General features: G+C 40.7%; 1 protein-coding gene across 8 annotated transcripts in view; it reads left to right on the forward strand.

The window, feature by feature from the left end:
- SMAP1 (small ArfGAP 1) overlaps nt 1-17,816 on the forward strand; it is a 153,634-nt gene that overhangs the window by 66,313 nt on the left and 69,505 nt on the right. For all 8 annotated transcript variants that reach the window (XM_055087646.1, XM_024132949.3, XM_055087649.1 and 5 more), the window contains 2 exons: nt 366-451; nt 13,381-13,456. In XM_055087646.1, the coding sequence (XP_054943621.1) occupies nt 366-451; nt 13,381-13,456 (162 nt within the window). The remainder of the gene's footprint in view (nt 1-365; nt 452-13,380; nt 13,457-17,816) is intronic.

Genomic DNA, 17,816 nt, shown 5'->3' on the forward strand with positions numbered 1-17,816 from the left:
TTGAATTATTGGCCTTAGAAATGGCAGTGTTGTTCAAGTGGTGCATTTAAAACAATAGTAATACCACGAACTGCCAGGGAATCCACTTTTAGGAGGTAGTGAGTGTAAATGAAGGTAGTATTGTAGTCACGGAAAAAGACATTAGAAAACTGCAGATCCACGTATGTTGAAGACGTGTGAAGGATTAAAACTATGCTTCTGTTTTGAACTTGAGTAATTAATTTCATAGTTGTGATTTAAATTATCTTTCTAAAGAATATGTATTGGAAATGATAAATGTCTGGTGTTTGTATGTATGTGTGTGTAGGAATTCTTTTTAATGTTTATATGAGTAATGAAAATATGTGATTTTTTTTTTATTATAGTGCATGCAAGATATGGGAAATACTAAAGCAAGACTACTATATGAAGCCAATCTTCCAGAGAACTTTCGAAGACCACAGACAGATCAGTATCCTTTAACATTTCTTTATTGTGGTGTTTAAAAGAATCAGCTCATTTTTATAGTTCATATTTTAGCTTTGTATTGAATATTTAGGAAGATGTGACCTTTGTCATACTGTTGTTCATGAAAAATAGAAATTGATTTGCCCTGAGCTGTGCTTTGTATATGGTAAGTTTTTAATAGGAATCTGGTAATACATGGTCTATATAGTATTTTTTTTTTTTTTTTTGGCGGTACATGAGCTTCTCACTGCTGTGGCCTCTCCCGCTGCGGAGCACAGGCTCTGGATGCGCAGGCTCAGTGGCCATGGTTCACGGGCCCAGGCGCTCCGCGGCATGTGGGATCCTCCTGGACCGGGGCACGAACCCGTGTCCCCTGCATCGGCAGGCGGACTCCCAACCACTGCGCCACCAGAGAAGCCCTATATAGTATTTTTATGTAATTATTATTAAGTATAAAATATTATAACTGATTCCTCTTGATTGATCTCCAACTCTTGATTGGAGCATATAGGTTGTTTATTACTTTAGACTATTATTAGAGATTTGATTTGTGAGCATCTTGAGTATTTTTTGAAAAATCATTCCCAGTTGTGGCGCACAGGCTCTCTAGTTGTGGTGCGCGGGCTCAGTAGTTGCAGCACGCGGGCCTAGTTGCCCCCCAACCCCAGCACGTGGTATCCTGGTTCCCCGACCAGGGATCGAACCCGTGTCCCCTGCATTGGAAGGCGGATTCTCAACCACTGGACCACCAGGGAAGTCCCTGGAGGAATTTCCTTTGATCACCTTTATGTGGTAATTATGTTTATGTGAAGCAGTTGACAGACAAATCCCATACTTGGTGGACGTGGATGGTGGCAGGGATGTGGGGTCATGTCACTGCTGACCTTCCGTGGGTCACAGGCTGCATGGCTCTGTCTGCTTTCACATCTGACCTAATGAATGAAGGGAATATTTTCTCACAGGCATTTTAGTGAGGATTTTTTTTTTCACATGTTAAAGAGAAATCGTTTGATTTTATAGGATTCCTCGAACTCATATTGAAGTTTGAGAAAAAGCTCATCAGAATAAGATTATCTAATTGACTGTAGGTATATGTGATTTTATCCAAAGGTGATTTTTGTGATTTTGGCAATATAATGTAGTTTCTTAAAGATCAGTTGTGTACTGGACTCTCCTGGTGATCCAGTGGTTAAGAATCTGCCTTCCAATGCAGGGGACACGGGTTCGATCCCTGGTCGGGGAACCAGGATACCACGTGCTGGGGTTGGGGGGCAACTAGGCCCGCATGCTGCAACTACCGAGCCCGCGCACCACAACTAGAGAGCCTGTGCGCCACAACTACCGAGCCCGCGCGCCACAACTAGAGAGCCTGTGCACCACAACTACTGAGCCCGCGCGCCACTAGAGAGCCTTGCGCCACAACTAGAGAGCCTGTGTGCCACAACTACTGAGCCTACGCTCTGTGCAGCCCTCACGCCACAACTAGAGGATCGAACCCGTGTCCCCTGCATTGGAAGGCGGATTCTCAACCACTGGACCACCAAGGAAGTCCCTGGAGGAATTTCCTTTGATCACCTTTATGTGGTAATTATGTTCATGTGAAGCAGTTGACAGACAAATCCCATACTTGGTGGACGTGGAAGGTGGCAGGGATGTGGGGTCATGTCACTGCTGACCTTCCGTGGGTCACAGGCTGCATGGCTCTGTCTGCTTTCACATCTGACCTAATGAATGAGGGGAATATTTTCTCACAGGCATTTTAGTGAGGATTTTTTTTTTCACATGTTAAAGAGAAATCGTTTGATTTTATAGGATTCCTCGAACTCATATTGAAGTTTGAGAAAAAGCTCATCAGAATAAGATTATCTAATTGACTGTAGGTATATGTGATTTTATCCAAAGGTGATTTTTGTGATTTTGGCAATATAATGTAGTTTCTTAAAGATCAGTTGTGTACTGGACTCTCCTGGTGATCCAGTGGTTAAGAATCTGCCTTCCAATGCAGGGGACACGGGTTCGATCCCTGGTCGGGGAACCAGGATACCACGTGCTGGGGTTGGGGGGCAACTAGGCCCGCATGCTGCAACTACCGAGCCCGCGCACCACAACTAGAGAGCCTGTGCGCCACAACTACCGAGCCCGCGCGCCACAACTAGAGAGCCTGTGCACCACAACTACTGAGCCCGTGCGCCACTAGAGAGCCTTGCGCCACAACTACTGAGCCTGTGTGCCACAACTAGAGAGCCTGTGTGCCACAACTACTGAGCCTACGCGCTGTGCAGCCCTCACACCACAACTAGAGAGCCTGCACACCACAACTACTGAGCCCGCGTGCCACAACTTGATAGAAGCCCACATGCCGCAAGGAAGAGCAGAGGCCACGCACCACAACGAAAGATCCCACATGCCTCAACTAAGACCCGATGCAGTCAAGTAAATAAATATTTTAAAAAAAATTATGTGTAGCCTAAGAAAAAACAAAAAAGAACAGTTGTGTACTACCCATGTGTATACTAAAACAGTTTGTGTGCTCAAACAATGAAAAAAATTGATCTTTTCTCAGAGATACAGGCCATTATATATATATTTTCATATTTGTATAGAAACCTTTTGGGTTATATTCAAGAAGTTAGTATTTGTCCTGTTCTGTTTCTGCTTCCTCCACCTCCTTCCCACACATTTAGCAGTCTGATATCCCAGGCTATTTTTATTATAGCAAGATCCTAGGGTAGGAGTGGGTGGTACATTTCAGGCATAGAAAATTGTGTGAGCAGAAGTATGAAGGTGTGAGGACACTTGACATTTTAAAGTTTTGATATGACAAGATTTAAGTTGCGTGGGCCAGTGGCAGAAGAAGCTCATTTTTCCAGATTGTGAAGGGTTTTCAGTACCATATAGAGCAGCATATAGGTAGCATATAGAGCAGTACCTCATTTCATTGGCCCAAAGGATTGAAGGATTTGAAAAGCCATGAAGAGTTTTGAGGCAGGAGAAACATTAGAAATATTAGCTTCTACCACAAGGAAGATGAGTTGGAGGAGGTTGTGGAGTCACAGAGGGCATGTAGAATACTAGTACAGCCCTGAGGGGAGCAGTGATGAAGAGATGAATTACGTAGGAGAGTTGAGAACAGGCAGGAGGGAACTGGGGAGATTGGAAGGGAACTGGGAAGGCAGGAGCAGTTGGATTAGGTTAAGATTGCCTTTATTTCCAGGGAAGACACTGCGACGACGCCGCGCCACTAGAGAGCCTTGCGCCACAACTACTGAGCCTGTGTGCCACAACTAGAGAGCCTGTGTGCCACAACTACTGAGCCTACGCTCTGTGCAGCCCTCACGCCACAACTAGAGAGCCTGCACACCACAACTACTGAGCCCGCGTGCCACAACTTGATAGAAGCCCACATGCCGCAAGGAAGAGCAGAGGCCACGCACCACAACGAAAGATCCCACATGCCTCAACTAAGACCCGACGCAGTCAAGTAAATAAATATTTAAAAAAAAATTATGTGTAGCTTAAGAAAAAACAAAAAAGAACAGTTGTGTACTACCCATGTGTATACTAAAACAGTTTGTGTGCTCAAACAATGAAAAAAATTGATCTTTTCTCAGAGATACAGGCCATTATATATATATTTTCATATTTGTATAGAAACCTTTTGGGTTATATTCAAGAAGTTAGTATTTGTCCTGTTCTGTTTCTGCTTCCTCCACCTCCTTCCCACACATTTAGCAGTCTGATATCCCAGGCTGTTTTTATTATAGCAAGATCCTAGGGTAGGAGTGGGTGGTACATTTCAGGCATAGAAAATTGTGTGAGCAGAAGTATGAAGGTGTGAGGACACTTGACATTTTAAAGTTTTGATATGACAAGATTTAAGTTGCGTGGGCCAGTGGCAGAAGAAGCTCATTTTTCCAGATTGTGAAGGGTTTTCAGTACCATATAGAGCAGCATATAGGTAGCATATAGAGCAGTACCTCATTTCATTGGCCCAAAGGATTGAAGGATTTGAAAAGCCATGAAGAGTTTTGAGGCAGGAGAAACATTAGAAATATTAGCTTCTACCACAAGGAAGATGAGTTGGAGGAGGTTGTGGAGTCACAGAGGGCATGTAGAATACTAGTACAGCCCTGAGGGGAGCAGTGATGAAGAGATGAATTACGTAGGAGAGTTGAGAACAGGCAGGAGGGAACTGGGGAGATTGGAAGGGAACTGGGAAGGCAGGAGCAGTTGGATTAGGTTAAGATTGCCTTTATTTCCAGGGAAGACACTGCGACGACGCCAAGTTCCCTAGCTTGGCAAAGGTTCTGTGAGTGAGGTAAACGTCATCGGGGAAGGAATTCAGTACCCGATGAAGGTGTAAGGGTTACAAGCTGAAGACAGTGAGTCATCACTTTGGGCAGGATGAGGTATCTGTGGGACACATGCATGGAGATGCCCATCTAGAAGCTGGAAACAGGAGTCTGGACCCTAAAAGAAAGCAGGAAATGCAGTGTAGACTGGAGAGTCACTTAGCATGTAGGTGATAGAAAAATGCTTGCTAAAGTTGTGTTTACCTAGGGCAGTGGTTCTGTATTCTTTTTTAAAATAAATTTATTTATTTATTTTTGGCCTTGGGTCTTCGCTGCTGCACGCAGGCTTTCTCATTGTGGAGAGAGGGGGCTACTCTTCACTGCAGTGCACGGGTACTCTTCTCATTGCAGTGGCTTCTTGTTGCGGAGTACGGGCTCTAGGCGTGCGGGCTTCGGTAGTTGTGGCACGTGGGCTCAGTAGTTGTGGCTCGCGGGCTCTAGAGCGCAGGCTCAGTAGTTGTGGCACACAGGCTGAGTTGCTCTGTGGCATGTGAGATCTTCCCGGACCAGGGCTCAAACCCATGTCCCCTGCGTTGGCAGGCGGATTCTTAACCACTGCGCCACCAGAGAAGTCCCTGGTCCTGTATTCTTTTTTGGGGTTTTATTGAGAATCTTGGGAATGCTGTTTTCCTTCTCCTCTGGGAAGTGCGGTGTAGGGCAGAATCCTGAGGAAGAGATCATGGTGGAAGGAGATACCACAGAGCAAGCAAACTGTGTTCCAGGTGGTTGTTACCACTGCTCGCTAGTTGTATTAGGTTATTCCTTTTTCTGCTTCCCACCCGCAAGCCTGAGTTAACATATAAAATCCCTCAGATTGAAGAATCTCCCTTGTCTGGAAGTTTGTGTGTATGTGTGTGTTTGTGTGTGGGGGGGGTTGGTTTGGTTTGAATTGGGATTTTTGGACTTCTCTTGAACGTTAAGAGGGTGAATTTCTTGAGGTTCTTGAGATTTGGGATAGCGTCCTTTATGTGGTATCTGGTGGATGAATGTGGCTTCCAAGGTATTTAATTCATCCCCATGATGCCGTGTTGCTTTGACAAAGCCCTGAAGGGGTTCAGGGGAGGACAGGACCTCGGTGTCCTCTTACACTGCCCTCTTCTGTGTACCGTTTGGTACACATTGGTAGGAATTCTGTTTCTTAAGTAATTACCGTCCGTTTTACGGTGGACCTAATAGAAGTGAAGGATTAGTGAGATGGTGAGTTCTTTTTTCTGGTGTTTTTTGCTATATCCTTAAATGTTTGCTCCTTATCTAAACATTTCAGGAGAGATGAGATTTTTGTAGTGAACTGATTGGTGTCTGTTATCAGTAAGTCCTTGACCTTTGACACAGTGAGGGTGTGGCATTGGAAACAACTGCAGTAGCTTTCCTGCTCAGCAAGGGTTCGCTGTGTGCCAAGCCCTGAGTTTGGCACTTTATGTACATTAGCTTTCTAAATTTTCAGAGCAGCTCAGATATAGCATAATATTTTTATTCTTGGCAGGTGAGAGGGTAGGGTTCTCAAAGAGCTGTTAAGAAACCTCCCAAAGCCTCCAGACTTTCCGTCGTGTGTAAGGACACTTGGATATTATTATACTTAATGATGATAGTCTGAGTAAAATCAGTGTTGTCACATTTGAGTCCTGGTGGGTGGCTTTTAAAAATAGATAGGCTTATAGTTTGGGACTCTTTGCAGCTAAGACCATAAGGTCTTAGGTGAAAATGTCAATTTTTGAGTACCTGGTATGATTCAGGTCAGGCTCGTAGATAATGTGTGTCTTTGCTACTGTTAGCTCAAGCTTGTGTGTTTGATTTTTCAAACTAAATGTTACTTGTAAAGCATTTGCAAATTATGGTCATGTTCATATGAGGTGTTGACCTCTTGCTGTTTACAGAAAGATAACCTAAGGTTGTTAGAAACTAAAGAGGGATTTTGTCTAAAGACATTTGAGATCGATGACTACTAATGGTAAGAGTATAAGATGACATCTCTTGGACCATGAGACCAGCTTCTATATCTAATGTAATACCATAGTCTTCAAAAATGTTTTTTCCAAAAAAAATGGTTCTGAAGAACCTAGGGGCAGGACAGGAATAAAGACGCAGACGTGGAGAATGGACTTGAGGACATGGGGAGGGGGAAGGGTAAGCTGGGACGAAGTGAGAGAGAGGCATGGACATATATACACTACCAAACGTGAAATAGATAACTAGTGGGAAGCAGCCGCATAGCACAGGGAGATCAGCTCGGTGCTCTGTGACCACCTAGAGGGGTGGGGTAAGGGAGGGTGGGAGGGAGGGAGACACAAGAGTGAGGAGATATAGGGATATATGTGTATGTATAGTTGATTCACTTCGTTATAAAGCAGAAATCAACACACCATTGTAAAGCAATTATACTCCAACAAAGATGTTAAAAATGTTTTTTACCTTAGTTATTACAGCTACGTCACTTTTATCCCTTCTTTTAATTATGAAACACTGTGATTTGGAGCTATTATTAGGGAGACTAGTAAGCAAACCAGTCCCCTTTTTTTCTTTATTTCATCAATCATTCTAAAGCTTCAGTGCTCTTTGAGAAGCCTAACATCTCTGCGCTTCTACTGATTTAAATATAGTTGTCTCATCCTTAGAGGCAAGTAATACTCAGATAATATGGGATCTCACTGCATTCTTAACAAGATTTGTTACTTTTTAGAAGCTTTGCAATTTACTAAAGTTAGGCAGAAGCTGCTGTGAAAGTGTAATTTCTCATGTGGCTTGTGGTTAATTCTACGCCGCATGTACCAGTGCATGACAAGTGATAAGGCTTTACATTAAAGCTTTTCATTAGGATCTTTCGTCTTATCTGAAAACTTTAATTACCTCAGTTCCATGAGTTCTGGTGTGCACCAGAGCTAATCAGCGGTGCTTCTCCTTGGAGCTTTTGAAAATTTTACTGCTATCCGTGTTGTGTGTCTGGAACTGGAACATTTTGTTCTTGGGAATAGGTAATAATTTGTATTTTAAGTGACATCTTTAAAGAAAGGAAAAATCTTAAAATACAAATAAATACATGTGAAAAGATAAAGCACATAGTGATGTGAACATTTTTCTGGACTTCTGTAGTGCTTGCTGTCTGTTAGTTTTCAGGATTGGGACAGTGAAGGGTGCCGTGCTGAATGTTTTGTGACCAAAGGCGTGGGGGGCATTCTGGGGTATTTCGTTGCTTGTGTACTAAATCCCAAATCAGCCACCTAAACTTGCGTTGTCATTGGTATATTCCTTACCTTGATTTGCTGAAAATATTACTGTTCTATTTCTTTTTTGGGGGAGGAGTTGTATTATTGATCTCTGTCAATAATAAGCCCTTTTGTCTCAGATGGCACCTGGCTGCTGGGAAGTGAAGGTAAGTATTCCCTGATCTTCAAATGTATTATTGGCTATTTTGTTGCTGCTTCTCATTTGCTCATCTGTTTCAAGTTGACGGTAGGCACACCGTCTAAGCCTTGACTCAGCAGTTTTCTGTTTCCTCCTCTGCTCTGCTGTGGGCCCTGTGTTTAGAGGAGCTGCCTGTCAGAGCACGGCGATTGATAAGAAGAGCTGAGGGTTAAACAGTAGTCACTGCCCCCCTCCGCTCTTAGGTCTGTCCACACGCGAGCGTGTTTAATCCTGCGAGGTGAGTCTTGGTGTTACCACCATTTTAAAGGTGAGGAAACTGACACCAAGTTATACAAAAATAAAAGCTAACTTCATTTATTGAATGCTTACTGTTTGTTAGGTACTGTGCTGAGGGCTTTATCTATATTATCCCCAAAATTGTCATCAACTTGGTAGGATTTGGAGTATTATTGTCGTTTTCACTCTTGGTACCAGAAATGAGGGTGTGCGTTGGAGACCGTCTTCTTTGAGAATTAGTGCTATAGTCAGCATATAACGCAAAATTATTGTCAAATTTCCCTTGAAAATCCCTTACATTGTCTACAGTGGCAGTTTGCAGACACAGAGACCCTCTGTAAATCCACCTGGGCTGTTCTTGACCAACTAGAGTTGGAATAGAATTCAAGCATCAGTGACTACAGGCTCATGAGCCAACTCCTGTTTTTGTAAATAAAGTTTTATTAGAACATATCCATACCCATCCATTTATCAGTTTTCTGTGGCTACTTTGGAGCTACAAATGCAGAAGTGAGTAGTTGCAACATAGACCAACTGACCCACAGAACCTAAACTATTTACTATATGGCCCTTTAAGAAAAAGTTTGCTGACTCCGGGAATAAATCAGCGTTTCTTTAGGTGAATTAACAGTGAAGAATTGGCTTGCTTTTGGGACATTTTACAAAAATACATGAGGACCATGTGATACATTCTTGGCCTAAGAGGCCGTGTAGGGCCTGAGAGCATCCAAGGATGTGGCATGTTCCCTGAATCACAGTTCTTCTCAGGTGACTCCACTGAGCTTTAAAAGTTCACTTTGTGATGTGCTTTGTTTTTTAAAAAGCAATGTTTTATGTTAATAATGAGGAATATCCTAGTACGTTGTCCTGTCTTTATGCTTTAATTTTTTTATGTCCTTGAAAAACAGATCAACTTTCATCTCATATAAGTTTTTAAAATTACTTACTGCTTAGATAATTTCTGAGAGGGTTTTTTTAAAAATCATAAACAGTAACCAGACTCAGCTATATTTGGATTATTTATTTAAAATACACTAAGTATAAATTAAGATTTCACGGTTATCTGTCATTTCTGAAAATTCACACAACATATCATTTCATCAGATGTTAGTATTGTTTTTCACTCCAAAAGATTGTATACTTAAAATGTTTGCCTTTTTCAAATTCGGTATTTATAAAACCATCATAGTTTTCAATATTTTAGTTTCACAGTGGTGGTTAAATTATTTTATATACTTTATTTTTAATTTTAATGATTAGTTTCCTAAAACTAAATTTTGGTCATAAACAACAATCTTTCCTTTGTCATAAACATTTCATAAATGAGAGTCTTAAAATCTTTCCAAGCTTTAATATGTAGTACACTTGAGGGACTTCCCTGGTGGTCCAGTGGCTAAGACTCCATGCTCCCAATGCAGGGGACCCGGGTTCGATCTCTGATCCGGGAACTAGATCCCACATGCATGCCGCAACTAAGAGTCCAGATGCCGCAACTAAGATCCTGCATGCTGCAACTAAGACCCAGCACAGCCATAATAAATAAATAAATATTTAAAAAATATGTAGTACACTTTAAACAATATCCAAAATAGACTGTTGTTTCTATCTTTAAGGAGGAAAAATATCAGTGTTGTTCACCTCCCAGATATTTAAACATAAAAATTATTACTTTAAGAATTTAGGGACTTCCCTGGTGGCTCAGTGGTTGAGAATCTGCCTGCCAACGCAGGGGACATGGGTTCGAGCCCTGGTCTGGGAAGATCCCACATGCCGTGGAGCAACTAGGCCCGTGAGCCACAACTACTGAGCCTGCGCGTCTGGAGCCTGTGCTCCGCAACAAGAGAGGCCGCGATAGTGAGAGGCCCGCGCACCGCGATGAAGAGTGGCCCCTGCTTGCCGCAACTAGAGAAAACCCTGGCACAGAAACGAAGACCCAACACAGCAAAAATAAATAAATTAATTAATTAATTTTAAAAAAAGAATTTAGATTTCCAAAATTTTCTTAGTTAAGAAATAACTATATGCATATTATATGTAATATTTATATCTAGAAATAAATATAATTACTGTTTTAAAAATAGTATATAATTTTTAAAAACAGTAAACATATTTCCTATCATCTAGAGTGGAAATGACATCAGTCTAAGTAAATTCTATTTTCTCTTCCCAGTTGTGGTGGTAAATAGTTGTCTCTGCAGTGAAAGTTGCTCAATACGCCACATTTCACACACCTCATCCAAAGGGCCTGTTTTTGTTTTTGTTTTTGTTTGTTTGGTTTTTTTGCGGTACGCGGGCCTCTCACTGTTGTGGCCGCTCCCGTTGCGGAGCACAGGCTCCGGACGCGCAGGCTCAGTGGCCGTGGCTCACGGGCCCAGCCGCTCCGCGGCACGTGGGGTCCTCCTGGACCGGGGCACGAACCCGTGTCCCCTGCATCGTCAGGCGGACTCTCAACCACTGCGCCACCAGGGAAGCCCTAAAGGGCCTGTTTTTTTGATTGTTTCATTTTTTCCTGTTAGAAAAATAGAATAATATTGAACATGGATTTATAGTCATGTGCGAACTTAACATTTAGCTTATTTACATGTGAAATAGTTGGAATAAATAACATTCTTGCATTTTATGAAAATCTTGGGGTGTTTTGATAATTTTTTGGTACTGGCTGCCAAAATGTTCACATATCTAAATAAATAATCATCCTCTGACAGCTCTGGGGCCTTTCACTTGAAAGGGTCTCCAAGGCTACCTTGAAAATAAAAGGCACTCTCCACATTTGACCTTCTTCTCTAGATTTGAAAGCATTTATTATCATTAGCAGAAATAAATGACTGCTTCACAAATGAACTTGTGATGACCAGTAACATTCTGAAAAACGTGGAAGTCAGACATTCTGGTTTCGAATCATCACAACTCTCCCTTCCTTGTACTGTAGAATCCCAGAGAACTTCTTAAACTTTCTGTGCTTGGTTTTAGTTGTAAAATGGCACCTACCTCATAGTTTACGAGGACAAAAGGAGGTAAAGTACCTTTCACATACTCAGTTTATAAAAATCCATCTTTAAAAACGGCTTTCAATTATTCAACTTACTTAATAAATTGAACGTTTAGATTTTCTATCTTACTTGCCCTCCCTGGCCCCCTTGGAGTGCTTTCTTTTAATACCCACTGTACAGTGGTCTGTCAACTCTTTCTATTACCTATGGCCTCAACTGTCAATTTAAAGAGCTTTTATTAATTTCTAATAAGGAGCTTTTGACTGAAAATGTATTGTTTTACTGCTTCAGGTAACTTTTCTTTGAACAGGATGTCTTAACCTGGGGATCCACAGAGAGACTGTATTTCAGTGTAATTCATTTCCTTTGTAATTCTACGTATTTTATTTTATGCATTTATTTTTTTTCAAGGTTTTTTTTTAAGTGCATTCTTTTTTTAAAAAAATTAATTTATATTTTGGCTGCGTTGGGTCTTCGTTGCTGTGCATGAGCTTTCTCTAGTTGTGGCGAGCGGGGGCTACTCTTTGTTGTGGTGTGTGCGCTTCTCATTGCGGTGGCTTCTCTTGTTGCAGAGCACGGGCTCTAGGCATGCTGGCTTCAGTAGTTGCAGCACATGGGCTCAGCAGTTGTGGCTCGCGGGCTCTAGAGCACAGGCTCACTAGTTGTGGTGCACGGGCTCCGTGGCATGTGGGATCTTCCTGGAGCAGGGCTTAAATCCGTGTCCCCTGCATTGGCAGGCAGAATCTTAACCACTGCACCACCAGGGAAGTCCCTTTTTTTAAGGCTTTTATTTGTTTTTATTAAGTCAGTGCCCAATTTATACTATTTTATGCATTTAAAAGCACTATCTCCACAGGCTTTACTTGACTATCAAAGAGGTTCATGGTACTAAAAAATTAAAAAGTTAAGAATCCCTGATGGAAGAAGTCCCATTTTAGTAGAATATGGTAAAGCCATGGTTGTTGGACTGCTAAGAGAAGTCATCTCTGTAAGATAACTCAGGGCTATTGGATCCCACTAGAAATGACTCACCTATCAACAGGTACAGCTGGTCCCCCCAACTTCAGAAAATTGAATAGTTCTCACCTTGGTTTTAGCTTCTTGACTTCTCCGTTTCTAGAAGCTTTGCAGGAAAAAAAATAGTCACTGTTCTTGTAATATACAGAGAATCTTCTCTGATACAATCAGAGGCAGCCATGTATGGTGAAGGGACATAAGTATTGAAATCACAATTGTTTAATCTTTCCAAGTTGCTGATTCTTCATCTATGATGTGGAAATTACAATATGCACATTACTGTGTTGAGGAAGGGTTAAAGGAAAAAACTATGGACAGGGACTTCCCTGGTGGCACAGTGGTTAAGAATCCACCTGCCAATGCAGGGGACACGGGTTTGAGCCCTGGTCCGGGAAGATCCCACATGCCGCAGAGCATTTAAGCCCGTGTGCCACAGCTACTGAAGCCCACGCACCTAGAGCCCGTGCTCCACAATGAAGAGAAGCCCCCGCTTGCTGCAACTAGAGAAAGCCCGCACGCAGCAACGAAGACCCAGCACAGCCAAAAAAAAAAAAAAAAACTATGGACAGCGCACAGCACACAGTGTCTGTTACGCTGTGGTTACTGCACGGGCGTTGGTTTCTTTACTTACAGTGAGAATCCAAAATGAACATTAAGTGAATTTAGAGCTGAGTCAGGGTAGAGGGCTGTGGAGCGTGGTGGAATTGAGAAATGTGGTTACTTTTCTTTTCAGAATCAGGTTGAGTGGGGAAAATTTCCTGAAAGAGATAGACTCTTCGGCAGAAAGAAAAGTAGGTTGCAGAAATAGTGTGTGAGTAAAATACAGACTGGAGAGTAGGAAAATTGAATTTAAAGTCTAGGCTTTGTGGAGACGAATGAATAAAGGGGAGTGTACATGTCACTGAACTCATGCTTTTCCTTAAGTTGTCTGTTTTCAGAGCAGTGGAATTTTTCATCAGAGATAAATATGAAAAGAAGAAATACTACGATAAAAATGCTATCGCTATTACAAATGTAAGTAAATAAAATCTTCATCTCTATTGCCAATTGATGCTTGTTGAGTAGATCTGGAACTTTTAACATATGATATAGCTCTGTTTATTTATTGTAAAAATGTGCTAGTTACATACTTAAAAAATTTGAATATTGGAAGTTTTTCTCACATAATGTTAATGAGCTTTCACAAAGCAGAACCCTTGATTCAGAAAGGAGCATATTCTATGTAAGAGTCTAATAACTGCTTAAATAGCATTTAATTAAGTTAATTTTATGAAATTTGCAAAAAGATAAAGTCACTAATTGAAAAATGGAGGAGAGAAAATTATTTTTACTAGATTCAGGAAATGAATGAAAAAGGAAAATCTGTCTTCTTTTAAGGGCTTTGGTGGATCTGTCCAGATATAAGTTTATTAAAACATAGCATTTTAATTGGTTATTATCAAGTATTATCAAGTAATAGTTGAGACCTTACTGTAATGATCAAATATGTTATATCACCGATCCTTTTTAAGTTTTTCTTTTCTGATTAAATTTTCCTATCCCAGTTAAATGCTGTTTAAGGCTAATTATCTTCATTGCTGCAGTCATTTTTTAAGTCTTTGATTCCTAGATTAATAATAAAGCTATAAGCCAGTTAATTGTGTGGCTAAGTCATCTGTCAGGCAATTTAGAGACAATAATTTCCTTTCATTTTGCATATAAGCTGGTTTTCCTTTTCAGTCCATATGGAGAAGCAGTATACTAAAAAATTCAACCAAATACTAACAAAGTAAGGATATTGTAATATATGGTCTCTGACCATTAAAAAAAATCTTTTAACACAATGTTTAAAGTATGATTAATGTATATTTTGGAGCAAAGGTACCCTTGATAGAGTTTAGGCTGCATTTACAGTGGGTGTAGGAGAGGAAATCAATCTCTTGAAAGTTTAGTAAAAATTGACAATATTGAGAGTGATGCTTATCACATCCATGAAATTAAGTTTACTTACAGCATTGTGGGGGAAAAAGGACAAACTTTAAAGCATAAGTAATATATTTTCATATGAAATTTTAAGAAATCATTTTAAAATACAGGGTGTGTAAACCAGGGGTGGGAATTTTGGTGGCCATCTTAGAATTCTCCTGCCACGGGGATGCAGATGAGTCTGCCCTCCCTGGTATTCCTTAATGAATGAGTGATAGGGGACATTTGAAAAACTGAGTACAGAAATTGTCCTGTCTGTCCGCCCCTCACTCCCCGTACGTAGTGGTGCAACACACAGCTGGCAACACTGATCAGGTGAGTTCTTAGGAGATCTAGCAGGTGTCGAGCGGATGAGGTGGAGCTCTGCCATATTGTTTGCCCTTTTCCAGCAGCAGCTTTTCTCTGTTCCCCTCTCCCCCTCACCCTTCCTCTTCTCCCCTCTCCCCCACCTCTTCTTTCCCTCCCCCCACCCTCTCCCTTCCCCCACCACATACTTCCATCCTCATGTGATTCATTTGCTATTATAATCATCAAAAAGAAAATCTGTTGCACTAGGAAAATGTATAGGTAACCCTAACTATTTAATCCTTACCCCTGACTGGCTCAGTTTTGTCTTGGAAAAACAGCTAATAGTTGTTGGGAGTTGGTACCTTTAAAATGAACACTCACTTGTTCATGTTTCAGTTTATCTTACATATTTCTTGCCTCCTTTGCCACTTCTCATCCCTCACAAGTAACCTCTTGAACTCAGTTTGAGTACATGCTTGAGTTTGCATCACACAAAGGTTTTAATTCTCCAGTCTGAATTTCACATGAAATTACTATTCCAATCAGTTGCCATATAATTGAGTGTTATATAAAAGTTTAAAAACAGGAAAACTTTTACTAATTTTGTTTTATATGTGTGTATGTATATATGTATATACACACATACATGTATAAAGACTAGTATTTAGTACAACAAAAGTAAAATTAAATCCATTATTTCAACTTAGAAATTGTGGAAACAATGTTTTTGTACTGTATTATAATAAAAGAGCTAGCACTAGTAATTTCATTAAGCTCTGTTTACAGTTAACTGGTGATTATATAATTCATTAAGATAAATGAGCAATAATTTTAAGACAGTGTGAACTGCAGTAAATTTTAAGATGTCCTTCCTGATAGGGATGAGAAACTTAGACGATGAATGATCAGGTGGTGATTTAAGATTACCCTGAAATAGCAGTTTCAAGTTGGGCTTTTGTTGTTGTTAGTTCTTTTTGTTACAATTTTAGTTTCCTCTTCTGTGGAATAGGGGTGATCATGGTATCTACTTTTGATAGTATTCTTATGGGAGTTAAATAAGGTAGGGCCTGCTGCGTTTCTATTGAGTGCCTGGCACATGAGTGCTTAATAAATAGAAGCTACTGGGAGGAACACCTTGGCGGGGAGGGAGGAGGGGGCAGGAGCAAAGGAGTCCAAGAGCAGGGGTGGGGTGAGGGTTAGAAATGGGGACACGCAGACGCAACCGTGAGGCTGTATCTCATTGGCACAATTGACTTGAGTTCTGTTGGATTAATATTGCCACATTTTAGTCAACCCTTTTTAAATTATGGGCTGCCAGGAGACTGATGTGGCAATTAAAGGACTTCTATTTGAAATTTCTCCGGAATTCTGCATTTCTTAGTGACTTATCCAATGATTTTAAAGTTAGCATATTAAAATTCAGGCTTCTTCTACATATCTGGTGGCTATGGTTACTTAGTTAAGCTTGTCAAAAAGTCTTTTAACTCTCCTACTGATGAGTTTAATTGATGGTTTCTTTTGTATGACTTTAGTTCAGTAAATGTATTTTCAGCTTTTGTACCTAACACATACCATGGAAGGTAATTTACTTTGGAAACTATATTTTTTAAATGATTTCTCAACTCCTGAAAAAGTTAAGCTTCACAGTATATTGAAAGGTCATGAGACAGCCCATCTGAGAACTGCTGTGATAAAATCTTCACTTGGAAAATATATTCAGGAATTTCCAAAATGGGTTTGAAGTGATGTATTGCTTGCAATTAATCCATAAGGTATTTTTCAGCATTTTGGAGCACCAGATTTTTATTATAACATTATTCTGTCAAAAAGGGTGAGAGAGTAAAAAGAAAAAATCATCAAGAAAATAATGTGATCTTTTCTTGAAAAGATAGATGAGCATTTTGCCTTACTACCTTCAAATAATCATACTGGTATTTTTAGAATACTTGATACTTTTTCACCTTATCCTGGAACGTGGTAGTTGGAAACCTATTTTACCAGGTCAGTTTTCCTTTTGCAATAGGTGCGTTTGTACACTTGGATTGCTCTGGGAGTTTCTTCGGTGGTGGCCTAGAGAAGAACCTCTGGTCTTAAGAATAATTGAAGGGAGGACGTTAGTTCCTCTTCCCGAAGGAGATCTTTACTGGTTCCCACTGCGTGTTCTCTCATGGCTGGGGGTGGGGGAGAGAAGGGTGGGGAATAGAGGGACAGTCAAGCATGACTACTGCCTTTGCCAGCGCCACCAATTCCCAGCGCCGTTTTCAAGGTCAAAGTCTTGTCCCCTCTCTCTAGAAAAGTACTGGAATCCAGTGAAATAGAATTATTATCTAGTTACAAAATAAATTCTGAATTTGACAATGAGTGTATTGGGTTGGCCAAAAAGTGCCTTCAGTTTTTAAGTAAAAATAAAAAACACATTTTTCATTTTCACCAAGAACTTTATTGAACAACATAGTCACCCTTTTGTTCCACTACCTTCTGCCATTTTTCAGGCAACTTCATAATTCTGTCTTCCCAAAACTTTTTATCTTTTTGAGCAAAGGACTGTTCCAGATGCCGTTTACAGTCTTCCAAGGGAATTGATTTTTTCCATTAAGAGAATTTTGTAAAGACCAAAATAAATGGAAATCCGAAGGTTCAATGTCTGGTGAATACGGCGGATGAATCAGAACTTCCTAGCCAAGCTATAACAGTTTTTGCCTGGTCATCAAAGAAACATGTGGTCTTGTGTTATCCTGGTGGAAGATTATGCGTTTTCTGTTGACTAATTCTGGATGCTTTTCATCGAGTGCTGCTTTCAGTTGGTCTAATTGGGAGCCGTTGGAATTAACCTTTTGATTTTCTGGAAGGAGCTCATAATAGAGGACTCCCTTCCAATCCCACCACATACACAGCATCACCTTCTTTGGATGAAGACCGGCCTTTGGTGTGGTTGGTGGTGGTTCATTTCCCTTGCCCCACGATCTCTTCTGTTCCACATTATTGTACAGTACCCACTTTTCATCGCCCGTCACAATTTGTTTCAAAAACGGAACATTTTCATTACGTTTCAGTAGGGAATGGCATGCGGAAATATGGTCAAGAAGGTTTTCTTCCATTAACTTACGTGGAACCCAAGCAT

The sequence above is a fragment of the Physeter macrocephalus genome, chromosome 10, assembly GCF_002837175.3.
Source record: "Physeter macrocephalus isolate SW-GA chromosome 10, ASM283717v5, whole genome shotgun sequence".
In the NCBI taxonomy this organism is placed as follows: domain Eukaryota; kingdom Metazoa; phylum Chordata; class Mammalia; order Artiodactyla; family Physeteridae; genus Physeter; species Physeter macrocephalus.